The 16,568-nt window shown below is 40.0% G+C and overlaps 1 protein-coding gene across 6 annotated transcripts in view; it reads right to left on the bottom strand.

Annotated features, from left to right (window-relative positions):
- LIMCH1 (LIM and calponin homology domains 1) overlaps positions 1-16,568 on the bottom strand; it is a 1,973,196-nt gene that overhangs the window by 52,597 nt on the left and 1,904,031 nt on the right. For all 6 annotated transcript variants that reach the window (XM_044061504.1, XM_044061502.1, XM_044061501.1 and 3 more), the window contains 3 exons: positions 14,537-14,596; positions 5,453-5,561; positions 3,548-3,650 (listed from right to left, as the gene is read on the bottom strand). In XM_044061504.1, the coding sequence (XP_043917439.1) occupies positions 3,548-3,650; positions 5,453-5,561; positions 14,537-14,596 (272 nt within the window). The remainder of the gene's footprint in view (positions 1-3,547; positions 3,651-5,452; positions 5,562-14,536; positions 14,597-16,568) is intronic.

The raw sequence follows: 16,568 nt of genomic DNA, 5'->3' as shown, positions 1-16,568 counted from the left end.
TTCGGTTAGCTGTTGTTAGCTAAGGTAATCTCTTTTGTTACACCAAAAGGCAATTTTGCACAGAAAATGCAACGTCTCCTTTGCAGAGAAAAACTAATGGTTAAGGCTGTCTTTGGAAAACAATGCATATCACTGTTCTAATGAAATTTCTGAAGAAATTATTGTGCACTTTATTATCAAAATATTGGATATCAAAAAAATAATGACACTGTATTAACCTAATTCATAAATTTTTTAACTGTAAATATGTTTTCATCAACATCTGAGATCACAGTAACTCAGAGAAAAGGGAATAGACATTGGTGCAACCAATCAAGTAGCATCTTTAGAAACTGAGGACATCAAGGCAGACTGACCACATTAGTGGTACATGGAAAATGGTTTAAAGTAGACTCAATGCATCCTTTTTTCTGGCAATTAAAAAGTTGCAGGATTGTGTGGCCAGTAATTTTGGCATCCGACTATCAGGCCACCTGCATAACTAAACAGAAAGGACTAAATGAGAACATCCACTATCTAGTTAATGGTTTAATGAATGTCCTGGGAGTGGACAAAAGGGCAAAATCTATCATATCACTCTATGGATAAACACTGCTCTCAAGAGACAAACTGCAAAAACTGCCTGGCAAACACAACCAGTTCAAAGTTAGAAGGCATCTCATCTAAAGGAAGTTTTCACTCAGGAGTGAGGATGGGATATCTACTAACTATGGATTTGTCTGTTTGCCAGCCATTCCCTACTGCATATGACCAGCACACCATTTTTTTAATGTAACACAGGCAATTTTATTCTTCAAAGGCAGCACGCACTGAATGTGTAAATGAAGCAATGAAATGAAAAGTTGTTTGCCATCAGCAACCTCTTTGTTAGTTACATATCTCTTTAATGTGGAATTATTCAGATGAGTTTTATTTCTCCAGAGATCTTGCATATTGGCTGACATTGGTGGATTATAATGACAGAAGTTTGAGTGGCCTTTTATGGTTGAAATGTTCTGAAATGGGTAGCCTTGTCATTATTGATTCATGTTTTGTTTCACTGCTTACTGGAAAAATGTTCAAAACTACAAATGTAATACATATTCTAACAAGTGGTGCTGTATTAAACAAAGAATACAATTTAGTACAATTAGGAAGGTAAATCAAAGAACACATGCATTTATGCATGTTCCTAAAATGTGTGCAGGGGGTCCATGGTTGAAAACAGCTCAAAGGTACACTTAATCTGCCACTGGGCAGATGCATTTTTTATAAATGTGGGGTTCAAGGGCAGAGAAGTTTGCTGTTGCTCATGCTAAGTTAGTTTTCATTATGAGACTGCAATATATTGTTTAGCAAATGGTTATCAGTGTTTGTGATATAAAATTTGAAATAAAAGTTTTAAATTACATCCAAATTTCTGTAATGCATATTGACAGGTTTGAACAGTGCTTTCTGGTAACTGATAAGAGAGAGGCAAATAATGGGGCACTGGAATGGCTGCTAGATAGTAATATGAATCTATGTTTGGGGGCTGCTGTGGGGTGGGGATGTGAGGGTGTCCTGATCCATTACCATGCTACAGTTCTATTTGATAATGATCTGGCTCTGGGCTCAAGCAGGTGAAATTTACTCTGGGGACTCAACAATTTTGGAAGAGCCTGTGCAAATAATGTTAAGGAAGAAAAGTACCATTTTATTCTCCCTATTACAGTGTCTCAAAGTAACAGCAAATTATTTCTGTTACCAATGCCACGAAACACAGATGTATTTTTAGTACAAAATATGGACCTGAGGTCCTACCTTGGAGGCAGTACTGTATTTCTAGCATCCTTTTTATGCAGGGCCGAACCCAGTAATTAAAAACTTCAGATTTTTTCTTGTGCATTTAAATAATCATTTCTCAGGTTCATGAAAGAATAGTGAAGTACAGACTGTCAGAGCTGAACCACACACACATACACAAAAGGACATATCCCAAATGGACAAATGTTGAAATCTCCTGTATATCAACTTATAGTGCATCTCATTTTATAGTCAGTTGTCTCTACAATGCCTCATTATTTCAACAGATAAGATATTAGCTCAGTATACTTGTCCAACCAAAGCTATTTGTCCTAAAAACATTAATTAATTTCTGTGTCTGGCTGAAGTGCACGAGTATAATTAAAAGCTGCACCATTACTCATGCAGGTGCATTTTAATGATAGATATTGACAGTATCTACTCATGTTTTGCAAGGAAGAAAGCCACTGTACCTCCCATGTGGGCAGTTGCACCCCTCTTACTCCTGTTAATTATTTTTACTCTGGCATTGCACCTTAGGGAAACTGAAATAATCATAACAAACATGATATTATGCAATGTCAGAGTGACAGTCTATAAACAGCAAAGGTTTGGGGGTGCAGTCTCTACAAACGATGTATTTGGGTTTACCATCTGCAAAATGTATAATAAACATATAGGCTACTTTTGATTATACATATTTAAAAATGACTTCTATCAAAAGCCCCAAATTAAGCTTTTTAGATTTTTTCTGTGTTTGACTTATTTCAATATTGCTACCTTTATTCATCTGAATTTTGTTCTGCATGAACTTAAATGCTCTGCTTAAATATCCAAGTTTTCTAGAAGCCTTTAGCACTATAGGGACCTGAATCATTTGGCAACATCATATATAACAGCAGAGGTCCCATCTGCTTGACTTGGTGGTAGCTATAAAAAAAGATATAAAATATTCCATGACACCTATCAAAAAATGTAGAAGTTCCCTGCTGTTCTGGTTAAAATTCCTGTAATTACTACAAATACTACCTGTGTGTGTGTGTGTGTGTGTGTGTGTGTGTGTGTGTGTGTGTGTGTGTGTGTGTGTGTGTGTGTGTGTGTGTGTGCATGGTACCAGCACAAGGCACTGGTTGAGCCAGCTCAGTTTCTGGTAAGTTCTATATGTAAAACCTATCACAGGAGCCAAAAGTGTATCTAATTATGGAAATGGGTGTGTGAAGCTAGTAATATGCCAGCTTCAATCCTTGCAAATCCTTTACCAATACTAATTGAGAATCTGCTAACAAATCCAAATCCGTTAGTGAGGAGAAAACTCAGAACCATTAGAGAAAAGCAGAAAAGACCTCAGGAGGCAAGAGTACACCAGACATTCATCAGAAATCCTACTTTTAAGACCCTTTAGGGGTTACACAGTTCAGTCTTTGGATATTGAGGGACTGTGGCATCACCCATTATAAAACCTCTTCATATAGCAGGTAATACACTGATATCAACAAGAGTTTCAAGATTTTGTAATTGGAATTGATATTTTGATATAGTTATTTATTTATTTATTTTTTATTGGTAGCAGGATGCACGTGATTTATAATTCTACTTTTGGAAATGGGACAAACTTCATTATATAAATTTCCTTACCATATGTAAAATATTACGTATTAGTTAATTTTTCACCGTTTTCTATTATCTAACAGTATCTTGCATATTCCTTTTTACTTTTCTTTGGATGACAAGTCATGTCATAAATAAACAATTCAATTGACAAAGGAGAAACAAAAGCACTTACATCTGGACCTGACGTAACACTCATTACAATTTAATAGACCATTTCGGATTCGGACGTCTGTTCCTGTGGTTGCATCTCCAAGTGGTCCTTTGCATACTCCGCACTAAAGAAAGAAAGAGGATTTACAAAAGAAAAGGTACACAATTTGTTGCTAAATAGGACAGCTATTAAAAGCTTTTCTAGAAAATGAGGTACAGACTACCACATCTTTTGCAGCAGTAGTTTTTTTTTTTTTTTGATAGTATAGACAAAAGGAGAAAAGAACATTAAAAAAATTCAAAATAATCCATTGAAATAACAGCCACCAGGGTCTGGGGTACATAAAACTAGAAATCATCCAGGGTATTTGACTATTACATTAACTGCCTTCTTTTCACCTCTCTGTGTGGCAAAGGTCCTTCAACAGTTCTCATCTAAAAGTCAGTTTGTAAGGCTGCACTAAGGAAACAGAGAAATCTGCCATCCCTATATAACTGTTGCTCCTTTTTATTTAGTTGGCTACACAGACACCCCATTTCTAAGGGCTATCTTAAAGTAAACACTTTATCAAAAAAGATCACTTATAATGTGCTAGAAGGTTGACATTTTGAATGAGCGTACTGCGTGCTATTAAAAACACATGTTAAACAGCAAAGCAAACTAAAAAAAGATGTGTTTCAATTATCTGAGGGGTAAAACTTGTGTTCTGTAGTCTGATTCATAATCCCATAAAGCTTCTAAGCATAAGCAGAAAAAAATCACAGCTACAGAAGAAAATGAGTATCTTTAAATTCAGATTGTCAGATGTCTTTCTTAAAAAAAGTGGTATCAGCAATCTTTTCTTTTTGAATATTTTTTTCTGGATTCTGTGGTGAAAGATGTTCAGTACTTCCAACAACCCACCTTAAACTCAGACTTTCTTAGTAAAATTCCAAACAAGATGGTAATCTCATAGTTGGAAGCTTTCTCACATGCCATAGCATACGTATTACTTATTACAACCTGGCTTTCCTGAGGTGTCAAAGTATTAATGTATTTTTAGTTATGACAAATAGTAATCCCATAGCTTAAACCAGAAGTAAGCACTGTGTTTTAAGTCATTTTTGCCCGTGCCAGCTATCAATCCCCCAATCAAACATTACTATAGCAGTTGAGGGAGGGGCATCATTCAGGCAGTTAGGAGGTTCATTTGTAATCTCATCAGCATCCTGGAAATTGATTCATTTTATAGTCTAACCCTGCCCCTGGTAGTAACATAAGCACTTCCTTCACTGCAAGGGCTGTCTGTCCCCCCTGTCTGTGGATGTATGCATCTCCATGTACACCAACAGGGGCTAGTAATTGGCTTGGGTGAATATGCTCACAGCTTTTTGACACCAGTTTCCCACATCATGATGGGCTTCTGATCTCCAGCAGAGGTCCTGTAGACACAGCACCTGCACACGTTGGGTTATATTTAGGGCTTTATCCCTCTGCACTACAGACGTGGGCAGGTTTTATCCATCTGCACTATAGACACAGGAGTAAGTACTGGTTTTGATCTTGCTAAACATTTCAGTAGCATAGCATAGCATACCATAATGAACTCCACAACATTTTAACAGTTTTGAGAGAAAATTACTCCGTGTTGGAGAATCTATACAATTTGTTTACATAAAAACATTTTTTTATCAGATGCAGAATAATATACATTATCATATTATGTCTTTAGAAACCTTTCCAAAAAAAAAAAAAAACTTAGGAGCAGTTACTAGTACTTGTAAGTTTGTTGATCAGCTCTCCATTTCAGTGTAAAGAGTATATCTTCTACTTTAATGAATAAAGCAGGAATTTCTGCAACATGCTGTGCATTGAGTTAAAAGTAAATGTAGTGTTTCACAATCTAGAATAAAGTCAGACATGCATTGGACAAACTGAGGATCCTACCCTGAAGCACTGAATGTGGAAGTAAAGGCTTAGTGTTTCAATAATCATAGCTGCTCCTTTGCCAAGGGGAAGTCCACAAGTAGAACACAGCTTCTTTCCACTGACAGACCTGGGTGAGCAGAAGGAAAACAAAAGTATAACTTCTGTACAGCACATTTGTACCACACTTCCAATGACCTGCTGATGTTTACATTCTGCTGTCAAGCCCACAACAGTCATTTTTATTTTGATTTGGTAGTTATTTTGTCATTACAGCATGGTTATTTAAATAAATGCAAAAATAAATGTGACGAAGGAACAGATACATTAATTTCTCATTAAGATGTCAGCATTTCAAGGAAGTGTACATTTGCACATAGTTATTCCTTATTTCTTCCATGAAAAGTAAATCAGCAGATATAATGTATGTTAAAAAATGGTAAATGCTGCAAACAAGTGCTGTATATTACTTTCCTCCAAAAAAAAAAAGAAGTTATGTACTTACCATAACGTTCCATGTTTGTAGTCTATCTCGCCTATATTCTTGCTGGATGGGTTTGGAGCCAATATTCGGCTCCAACTCTGCTGATAGTAAAGCTCGAGAGCTTTTACTGGCTCGAGGCTAGCCCCTACCCCATGGTGCCTTACGGCAAATCCCCAGATCTAGTTTGCAAGAAAGCAATAAATACCTATCAGGTAACAGCAGTATAAGAGCTGTACAAATACAGCAAAGGATTTAGAAATATAATCCATTCCAGGTGGACAACAAAAAGAACAATGTCAGGCAGCACCAGAATAGTCCACCAGAAACAAGAAGGGGGTTGGAGGGAGGGTCGCAAGAATGTAGGTGAGATGGACTACAAACATGGAACGTTATGGTAAGTACATAACTTCTTTATGTTATGTAGTCCTGTCTCGCCATAATTCTTGCTGGATGGGACAGCGTCCCCAGCACCTTTATCCCGGGTGGCTCAAGCGAATAGACTCTTCAGTGCAGTGGACCCAAAGGATGACCTGTCCCGGGAGGCCAAATCCAATTTGTAATAGGTTCATAGGTTAGTATGAGTGACAAACGTATATGGTCTTGCCCAAGTAGCTGCTGCACAAATAGTATCAATTGGTGGCCTAGATCTAAAGGCACATGAAGTAGCTACAGCCCTAGTAGAGTGACCTTTAACTATGACAGGTAATTGTCTACCAGCTTGTTGATAAGCAAAGGATATGCAATCCGAAAGCCATTTCGAAAGAGTAATTTTAGAAACAGGCAAGCCTTTCCTTTTGTCAGAAAAGGAAACAAAAAGTTGATCAGATTTCCTGAATTCTTTAGTCCTGTGTATATAAAACCTGAGTATTCTGTGAACATCTAGCTGGTGAAGTCTATACTCTGATTTATAAGAGTGGTTTGGAAAAAACACAGGTAGCTCAATGGCAGTATTCAGATTGTGCTCTGAGCATACATTAGGAAGAAAGGAAGGGTTTGCCCTGAGAGAGAATATATCCTTGGGAAAGATAATGTAAGGAGGTCGAATAGTTAGAGCTTGCAGTTCTGAAACTCTCCCAGCAGATGTTATGGCTACTAAGAATGTTTTCCATGATAACAATTTTAAGTCTGATGACGAGGTTGATTCAAAGGGTGCAGACATCAAAGATGAGAGGACTAAGGTTTAAGTCCCAGGGTTCTAATGGTTGTTTTATTGGGGGCCTGAAAAGAAGAACTCCTTTTAAGAAAGTTTTACATAAGGAGTGCTGCATAATTGGATTTCCCATGAAACCAAAGTGGAAATTGGAAATAGCAGCTAAATGAACTCTAACTATAGCGGCTGCCGCTCCTCCATGAAAAATTGATGCTAGGAAGGATAAAATAGATTCTATAGGAGCCGTATATGGATCTAAGCCCCGATTTGTAGCCCAAAGGGAAAACCTTTTCCATTTGCTGGAATATAGTTTCTGAGTGGAAGGTTTACGGGATGTAATTAGAATGTGTTTGACCACAGGGGATAGAGAAATACACCTGGCTATTCATGGAACTGTATCAGCCATGCTGTCAATTTGAGGGTGTGGATGGAGGGGTGGAACTGTCCCGATTGATGAATCAGGAGATCTGGAGATGGGTCCAGAATCCATGGTTCCTCCAAGAGGAAGGGACACAGGAAAGGAAACCAAACTTGTCAAGGCCAGTAAGGAGCAATGAGGATCAAGGAACTCCTCAACTGTCTTGCTTTCTGTATTACTTTGGGTATGAGTGGAAAGGGAGGAAAGGCATAGAGAAGTCCCAGGGGCCAATTGTGAGCTAGAGCATCCCTGAGTGACATCCCCAGATGGGGAATGAGGGCAAAGTAGCTGCTGCATTTGGTGTTCAGGTGAGTGGCAAATAGATCACAGCAAAGCTGTCCCCATTTGTGAAAGATCTCTTTCACAACCATTGGATTCAGGGATCACTCATGAGGCATCAGAATTGCTCGGCTGAGTTTGTCCGCTATTACTTTGGATTTCCCCGGGATATGCATTGCTATCAGGAAGCGTTGAGTATCCATCACCCATTTCCAAACTCTTAAGGTCTCTCGGCAAAGCGGGTAAGACTTGGTTCCCCCTTGCTTGTTTATGTACCACATGACAAACATGTTGTCTGACAATCGCAATCGTTCTGGTGGGAAGGGAAGTGTGAAGTGCTTGCAATGCATACAGCACCGCTCTCTTCTCCAGAACATTGATGTGCAAGTGGTTCTCGTGGTTCTACCAAGTACCTTGGACTGTCATTCCCAGATAATGCCACCCCACCCTATCTGGGAAGTGTCCATGGTCAAAACTGCATTCTCTTGGGGAGGAACAACTGGACGACCTAGGATAAGTTGTTTTGTGTGTAACCACCATGTCAGATCCTTTCTGCATGTGTTTGTTATCAATATCTGGTGAGACAGTGGAAGGTCTTGCATCGACCATTGTGCAGATAGCAGCCACTGGAGAATCCTCATGTGTAGGCAAGCAAGAGGAACTAATAGGAATGTCAGATGCCGTAGTCCCTAGGACTTGAAGGACTACTCTGGCCTGACCTCTTTGTTTAGGAAGGACCTGACCTGACTGCGTAGAGACTCCACTCTTTCCTGTGTTAGCCTTACTGACATGGTGGTTGTGTCTATTTCTAAGCCTAAATATACAATGTGCTGCGAGGGAGATAAGACTGACTTTTGTAGGTTGACAGTGATGCCTAGACTGGCACACAAGGATAGAGTCTCGCCGCTGGTCCTTATGAGTTGATGCTTGGTGGTAGCAGTGAGGAGCCAGTCGTCTAGGTACGGGAACACCTGGAATCCTTGACGTCTCAGGTGAGTCATTACCACTCTCATGCATTTGGTAAACACTCTGGGGGCTGTAGTGAGGCCAAAGGGCAGTGTTCTGAACTGAAAATGACTGGCTCCCAGCCGGAAATGTATGTGTCTCCTGTAGCGCCTGTCCATTTTGATGTGGTAGTACGCATCCTGGAGACTGAATGAGCACATCCAGTTGTCTTTCCTGATAATGGGAAATATGGACTGCAGAGTGACCATTTGGAACTTCGATTTCCTTACATGCTTGTTGAGCCTGCTGAGATCTAGAACTGAGCTCCAGTCCCCTGTCTTTTTTGGAACTAAAAAGAATCAAGAGTGAGTTCCAGATCCTACTTGCTCTGCGGGGACTTCTTGGATGACTCTTTTTTGCAGCAACGAGATGACCTCTGATGCTGCACGGTCTAGTTGGATGGGTGGTACGTCTGGTAGAGACCATTTTTTGGGGGGTTTGGAAATAAAGGGAATCAGGTAACCTATGGATATTATTGTGTGTACCCAATGATCTTGAGTGATAGTTAGCCGGGCACTTGGGTACAATGACAGATGACCCCCAACTGCCTCCAGAGACGGGCAGTCTGGCAACCCTTCAGGGTCGATGGAAGGGATGATCAGAGAAAGCTTCTCTGTCTCACTGATGTTGCTGACCTCCTCTGCCACGAGGGCAGCATCTTCCATTATATCCTCCCCCTCTGCCTCTGGGGGAGGGTTGACCTTGTGCCTGAGGGAAACCTTTTTTTGGGATTTGTGGAACCACATTTTCCCTCCTGTATTACCCTTGGGATAGGCTCTGGATGGGAGAGAGAAATGGACTTGAGGTCCAAAAAGAGATAAACCATCAAAGGGAATATTAGTGAAGGAAGACTTGAAGGATTCAGTAAAATTACAAAGATGCATCCACGAATGTCTCCTGAGGGATAGTCCTGCTGTGGCTGCCCTACTCACTCCATCTGCCACATATGAGATCAGTCTCATGGAGGAGTTAGCTATGGAAGTAAGGGTGGAGAGATGCGTAGAAACCTTATCCATGGAACCCGGAGCTACTAAACCATGGAGGGTGTCTCCTAACTCTTCCAGGAGATCCCTCTGAAGATGAGTAAAATGAGTCAGGTAATTCAGTGATCTTAGTGTAAATGCCACTGTAGGAAAAGTACACTTCCCGTACCTGTCCATCTCCCTGGACTCCTTGTTCGGAGGATGGATATTAGAAGACATCTCAGATAATTCCTTCTTGGTGGCCGCTGCTACCACCATAGCATCAACTGGCCATAGCATCAACTGGAACTTCCTAAGGAAAGACTTGTCCTCAGGTGCTGTCAAACTTATTTGGACTCCTCGGGACGGCTTCCACTGAATCTGGAGAGGTCCATGCTTTCCGCGATATGACCCCCAAAAGTTGGTCATAAGGCGGTGTCACCTAGGAGGTGGAAGGTCGGGAACCAAAGGCATCAAGATACACTGATTCATCCTCAGTAGGGTTGGAGGTCTTCCAATCACCCCTCTGTCTAAGGATTTGTAGGATGTCAGAAAAAGAGAGATCCTCAGGGTGGGATCTAGGGGACCCTTCTGATTCCTCTAAATCAGTGTCTTATGTGACAGTCTCAGATGAGTCGACATGCTTCCTGTTACACAGCCTCTTCTGAGGGAGCTCTCCAGTGGGATAATCTGGGGAGGTCTCGGAAGAGGGGGCACCTCCAATGAGGGCTACTTGAGCCACTGGCTCTCTACGCTGTGGGGGTGGCAGTGGGGGGAAGAGGCTGCTGCCTGCTGCTGGTGGGACACAGGTTCCAATGGAATGACTTTGGCAGAGGATAAAGCCTTCTCTAAAGCTTCAAAAGCCTCCCCCCTCCAAAGAAGACCTCCGCTCCAAGGTGGGTGGATGGTTGACTCCTAGCAAGAGGGAACAGCTCCGAAGCAGAAGTGGGAGCCAAGCTGAGTCAAGCTGAGGCTCCAAGAGGGAGGGTCGGTTCTGAGAACCCAGGGTGACAGTCCCCCTCAGAGTCAATATGAGAGCATCGGCTCCCAGAGCCCTCAGCTCCAGACTGAGCCATCAAGGATAGAGTAATTGACTCTGAGGAAACAGGTTGAATTCCTGGAGGCAAAAGGTCCAAGACAGAGGAACCTGAAGTAATAGGCTCTGAAGCAGTTGGAGGAGGAACAGTTGTTGGTAAGGGGGTCGGCTCCGAGACCTTTGGGTCTGGAGGGGCCAATTTTCTTGCCAGAGCTGGATCCGAAAGCAACCTCTTCACCACCCTCTCTATGTCTTCATCTGATAGGGTCCTGGAGGATCTGATGGAGACAAAAGGAGACCTCCTTCTCTCCAAAATAGGAGATCTCAATGTGAGAGATACAGTCTCAATATCAGGCAAAAGTTTCAGTACCGAAGACCGTTTTGGAACCGATGAAATCGACGGCACCGAAATAGATTAAGCTGAGTCGGAACTGGAACTTCTTGGCTCCGACGCTTTAGTCTTTTTTGTTGGCTCCGAAGCCAGGGCCGATGATTTTCTCTTAGAGGATTTTGGAGCTGCCTGACCAAGTTCCAGCTGTTCCTGGAAGGAACTGATCATGAGATCCCTGTCAATGAGTTTCCTCTCTCTCATTTAAAACTCTACTGTTAAATGCATGACAAAAGGTGCAGGGTTCCTGCAAATGGGCTTCACCAAGGCAATACACACAAATGGTGTGGCTGTCTGTAAGAGACATTATCTGCGCACACCTATCACACTTTTTGAACTCTGAAGAGCGATGATCCTTATGCTCTTTATCTTTTGACATTTCTAGAATCGAAAGACAAATTAGATGACAATACTAAAGGTAATAACTACAAGAATAAGTGAGAGTAACAGTTTCTCACACACACACACACACACACACACACACACACACACACACACACACACACACACACACACACACACACACACACAAACAAGGAGGAAAGGCCCTCTAACTTAACCAGGCACTGCGGCCCTCTAACTTAAATGGGCCGTACAGTCCTAAGGGGGGAATAGGAGTTGAAAAACTTTTAAAAACAACAGTCACAAGAAAGAAGAAACCATATATATATATATATATATATATATATATATATATATATATGATAGAAAAAGTAGGAAAAGACTAAATATAGCAAAAAATAGTTTCTTAGCCAACGAGCCATTAAGACACAACCTCAAAGCTTTCGCAGCAAACAAGATCTGGGGATTTTCCGTGAGGCACCATGGGATAGGGGCTAGCCTCAAGCCAGTAAAAGCTCTTGAGCTTTAGTATTGGCCGAGTCGGAGCCGAATATCGGCTTCAAACCCATCCAGCAAGAATTATGGTGAGATAGGACTACATAACATCATTATTTTAACCACCTTAGTACACTAGACTGCTCTACATTTTCATCATACATTTACAGAAATACATCCACAAGCAAGGACCACACTGCCAAGTTTAATTCTTCTACTGTGAGTTTGTACTAATTTTCTGATACTTTATAAAGCCCTTGTTCATTCTTTACATAGACTAAACATTATCTCTTACTAAAAGTTAAAAAGTTAAATAATTCTCTTCAATTTATGCACTGTACTATCTCTATACATATCAAGTATTCATATGTGCTGCAATAAAATGATAACAAAAACAGCTAACTTTAACTCTCATTTTTGTAAGATTATTCAGTGATGAGGACTGGAATGCAAATTATATTTCTAATGTGAGTGAGAGCATGGCAAATCTGTCAGGTTTGTTTTTTCATAGGGGAACATTGTTATAGCTTAGCCCTATGGAAATGCAGTTTATGTCGGTCATTAACACAAAAACCACACAGTCATAAAAATAACATTGGGTGTACTGCACACCAGTCAACACAGCTGAACTTTGAACCAGAAGCATTTCTAATGAAATACAAGACTGGAGGAAGTTTTGAAAAACCAATTCTACGGGCTTAAACGTGTATATGGTTGAATTCATGGTGACTACAGACGTTGACTACATGTTTTTTCAAGCTATCCCCCTCCCCCCTGCTTGCTGACCATCAGCCCCTCTTCCTTATTAGCCGTCATACAGGCAGCCATAAGGGATTTTGTGGTTAAGTCTCTAACACAACCACTAGTGGAAAACAGAGGCATTCACATTACCACCAGGGTGTTTTTTTCCCTCATTTTGCATGTATGTGCTCTTGCATACACTCTTATGAGGTCTGCCATCATTGTCAACAATTTGCCCTAGCAGGACTGTCATCACCCTCCACCAGGATGGGTAAGCTGGTGTGGGTTTCCCCCAACCCTCCTCTGCCAGCTCTTGAAGCACTCAAGCTACTAAGTCCAACTTGGGTTGTTTGGGTCAAAGTCAGGGTTTCATCTGCCAGTACCACAGAGCTGAAGATAACACCTGTATATTTGTGAGCACTGATGTCATTCAACATAGGTAAATTCCCAAATACATAAAGCAGTTTGCTTTGATGCTAATACCATTACACCATTGATAATAAGGACTAAAACTGAGACTGACAAGGGACATTAAACTCAAGACCCATTAACTTGCACCAATGTCTACTTGTCAGACGGCTACATAGACTAACAATGTGCTGCTATGAAAGAGCTCAGTATTTTGTACCAACCACTGTGAATGGTCCCCCATGTAAAGTTTCAGGGCTATATCTAACATGCAGGACACTAGTCATGCTACTAAGGACACTGTACAGAAATAGGCATCTTTTTATGCTGTCTGAGCAGGTCGGTGGTATCTATGGGAGTGCCTTAATATGAAAACTAGCCCTGCTTATCTGAGTGCACTTTGCTGCAGCCCTCGTTCATCTTTCAAAAGCTGAGATGCATTACTGCATGTCAACACATGTTTGGCATCCGCAACAGAACTAGTGCTGTACCACGCATCCACAACAGAACTAGTGCTGTACCACGCATCCGCAACCGAACTGGTGCTGTACCACGCATCCACAACAGAACTAGTGCTGTACCACACATCCACAACAGAACTAGTGCTGTACCACGCATCCACAACAGAACTAGTGCTGTACCACGCATCCGCAACCGAACTGGTGCTGTACCACGCATCCACAACAGAACTAGTGCTGTACCACACATCCACAACAGAACTAGTGCTGTACCACGCATCCGCAACCAAACTGGTGCTGTACCATGGACAATATATCACATCCAGCTAAACACTGCTGTGCACTTGTGACACACCTATGTTTCTTGTCTGATTAAACTTCTAGTGGGGGGAGGGTCTTCCGCCATGTCAGGAGTGGGTACTGTTTTACCAGACCTTCAATGAAGGACCCTCAATCCTCTGAGGGTCTTTGGTTATCAAAATGGGATGACAGGACTGAATAACAGCTGGCACTTGTCATGATCTGGCTATTATGCAATATTAAAAAAAAAACATGAAAAATAGCACATGCCCTGAAATGTTTACTGACTTCATATCTGTAAAAATTTGTAACTACACTAATGACAATAATGAGTGACACAGGTGAGTTGAAATTCAACTAGAACACAGGTCTCACAGAACCCCAAGGTGTCTAGAGATCACCTAAGTATATTTTAATTAGGACTCAAATGAATGGCAGATGTTAGTATGCATTAGATGATTGGCCTGCACTGTCACTTTAAATGTGTTCTACACAGCAAAACTCAGCAAAAAGTATTTTTACTAATCATCAGCTAAATACAAACCATAAGACAAAATAGGAGTGTGACCTTTGATCCTTCACTTGACATCTTACATAACACAGTCAGCAATATGAAAACTTCCTTAGTAAATTCCTTACCTGTTGGGGGATGGATTTTGAGGTGACTGACCTGATGCCAAATTTTCATGTGATCCTGACCTGTGGAGGGAATCAAAAAATATAACACTGTCAAGTACATACAAGTACATACAAGTACATACAAATACATACAAGTACATACAAGTACATACAAGTACATAGCGCAAAGATTCTAGACTTGTTTTAGGGTAAGAATATTTTGCTGGAAACTGTTTCCAGTTTGGACTAGCATGACTTTTCATGTCTGTCATTTATTGCTGTGTGTTTTCTTTATACAGAAAGGCATCCTCTGATTAAGTAACCTTCCCACCAAATCCTCCACTCTCCAGCATTTAACTAATGCAGCCACTAGGCATAGCTTTTTAATAACTCAGGGGGGGGGAGTTCATGCAGAAAGAAATATTTCCAGTCAGTGGATAAGGATTTAGTGGAAACAACAACACGTCTGATATGCATAATAAAAAACAGAGAAATGACTTGGGAATGCTGTGTGTGTGTGTGTGTGTGTGTGTGTGTGTGTCGGGGGGGGGGGGCATGCATTTCTCCACTCTCTCTCTCTCTCTCTCTATATATATATATATATATATATAAAATGACTCCCTACTGAAATGTCAGCATTCAAAATGCCAAATTGCCAAATGCCAAAAATCAGAATATAAAAGACTGAAAACCAAGGAAAAGAGTGAGTCCTGAAGTTTGTTCTTCTCCTTTAAACTTCTTTTATACAGGGGGGCAAGCCCCCACACCACCCAAACTTTTATATATATATATATATATATATATATATATATATATATATATGTGTGTGTGTGTGTGTGTGTGTGTGTGTGAGAGTATGTATCTATCAGCTTTGAGATCACCATACTTTGCACAAAAGGGAATATTCTCAGAAATGGTCATCCTGCACTTTCAGTTCCATGTTTTGGGACTTGCTGTAGAGGGTCCCAACATTTCAAATGGTTATCAATATACAAACATGCAGACACACACATATATATGGGTCCCCTTCACATTGTCGACACTTCAGAATGACGAATTACATATGGCCGAGACCATATGATCAACATTTGAAATGTCGACAATAAGGAACCGGTATCTCCATACAGTACGGAATGGAAAGATTTCCATTCCTGCACTGTAGTGCGATCTCAGAGATGGTAGATTTAAGTTATGGGGGATGTGTGTTGGGGGGGGTGTAGTGTTTAGTTAAGTGTTTGTTGTTTTTTACTTTTGTTTTTCATATGTTCAACATTTCAAATGTCGATTATATGGTTATATATGTATAACATATGGTTATATATGTATATATATATATATATATATATATATATATATATATATATATATATATATATATATATATATATATATATATATATAAGTATATATATATACATATATAGATATATATATATATCCATATATATATATATCCATATATATATGCATATATATCTATATATTTATCTATATATATATAGATATAAATAATGTTAATAGAAAAGGAAATAAATTACTTTCTAATCATAAAGACCATAGAGTAAATTATTGTATAGTGAAAAATATAAAAACATAGACAAGAACTTTTTACCAATCAGGAATTCACATCTAAAGCATGAGTTAAGACCAGTAACGGCACTGAATAACAGTGTAACAGTCAGTTCTGTAAGTGATCTGAAGGTACATGATTTGGTACAAATACATGAGAAATTTACACCTGATAACTATACATACACAGACGTATTTGTAATGGCAAGTAGTAATGACTTAAAGTGTATTCCAGTAGAGTACACAACGAAAATTATTATGGAATATATATATATATATATATATATATATATATATATATATATATATATATATATATATATATATATCTTAAAAAATGAAAGCCATGTTCTGTGAAATTCCACTATTCTACGGTGTCTAGCTTTTTCATATTATTTACTGACAAAAAACTTTTTAACACATGACTCAAGTGGCATGGCCATTTGAAGACCTTTGATGTTCTAATCTTGTGGGTAGGATTCAT

This window comes from Protopterus annectens, chromosome 2.part0, assembly GCF_019279795.1.
Source record: "Protopterus annectens isolate FY-2018-M chromosome 2.part0, PAN1.0, whole genome shotgun sequence".
NCBI classification, from domain to species: domain Eukaryota; kingdom Metazoa; phylum Chordata; order Ceratodontiformes; family Protopteridae; genus Protopterus; species Protopterus annectens.
This window is presented reverse-complemented; position numbering and strand designations above follow the sequence as displayed.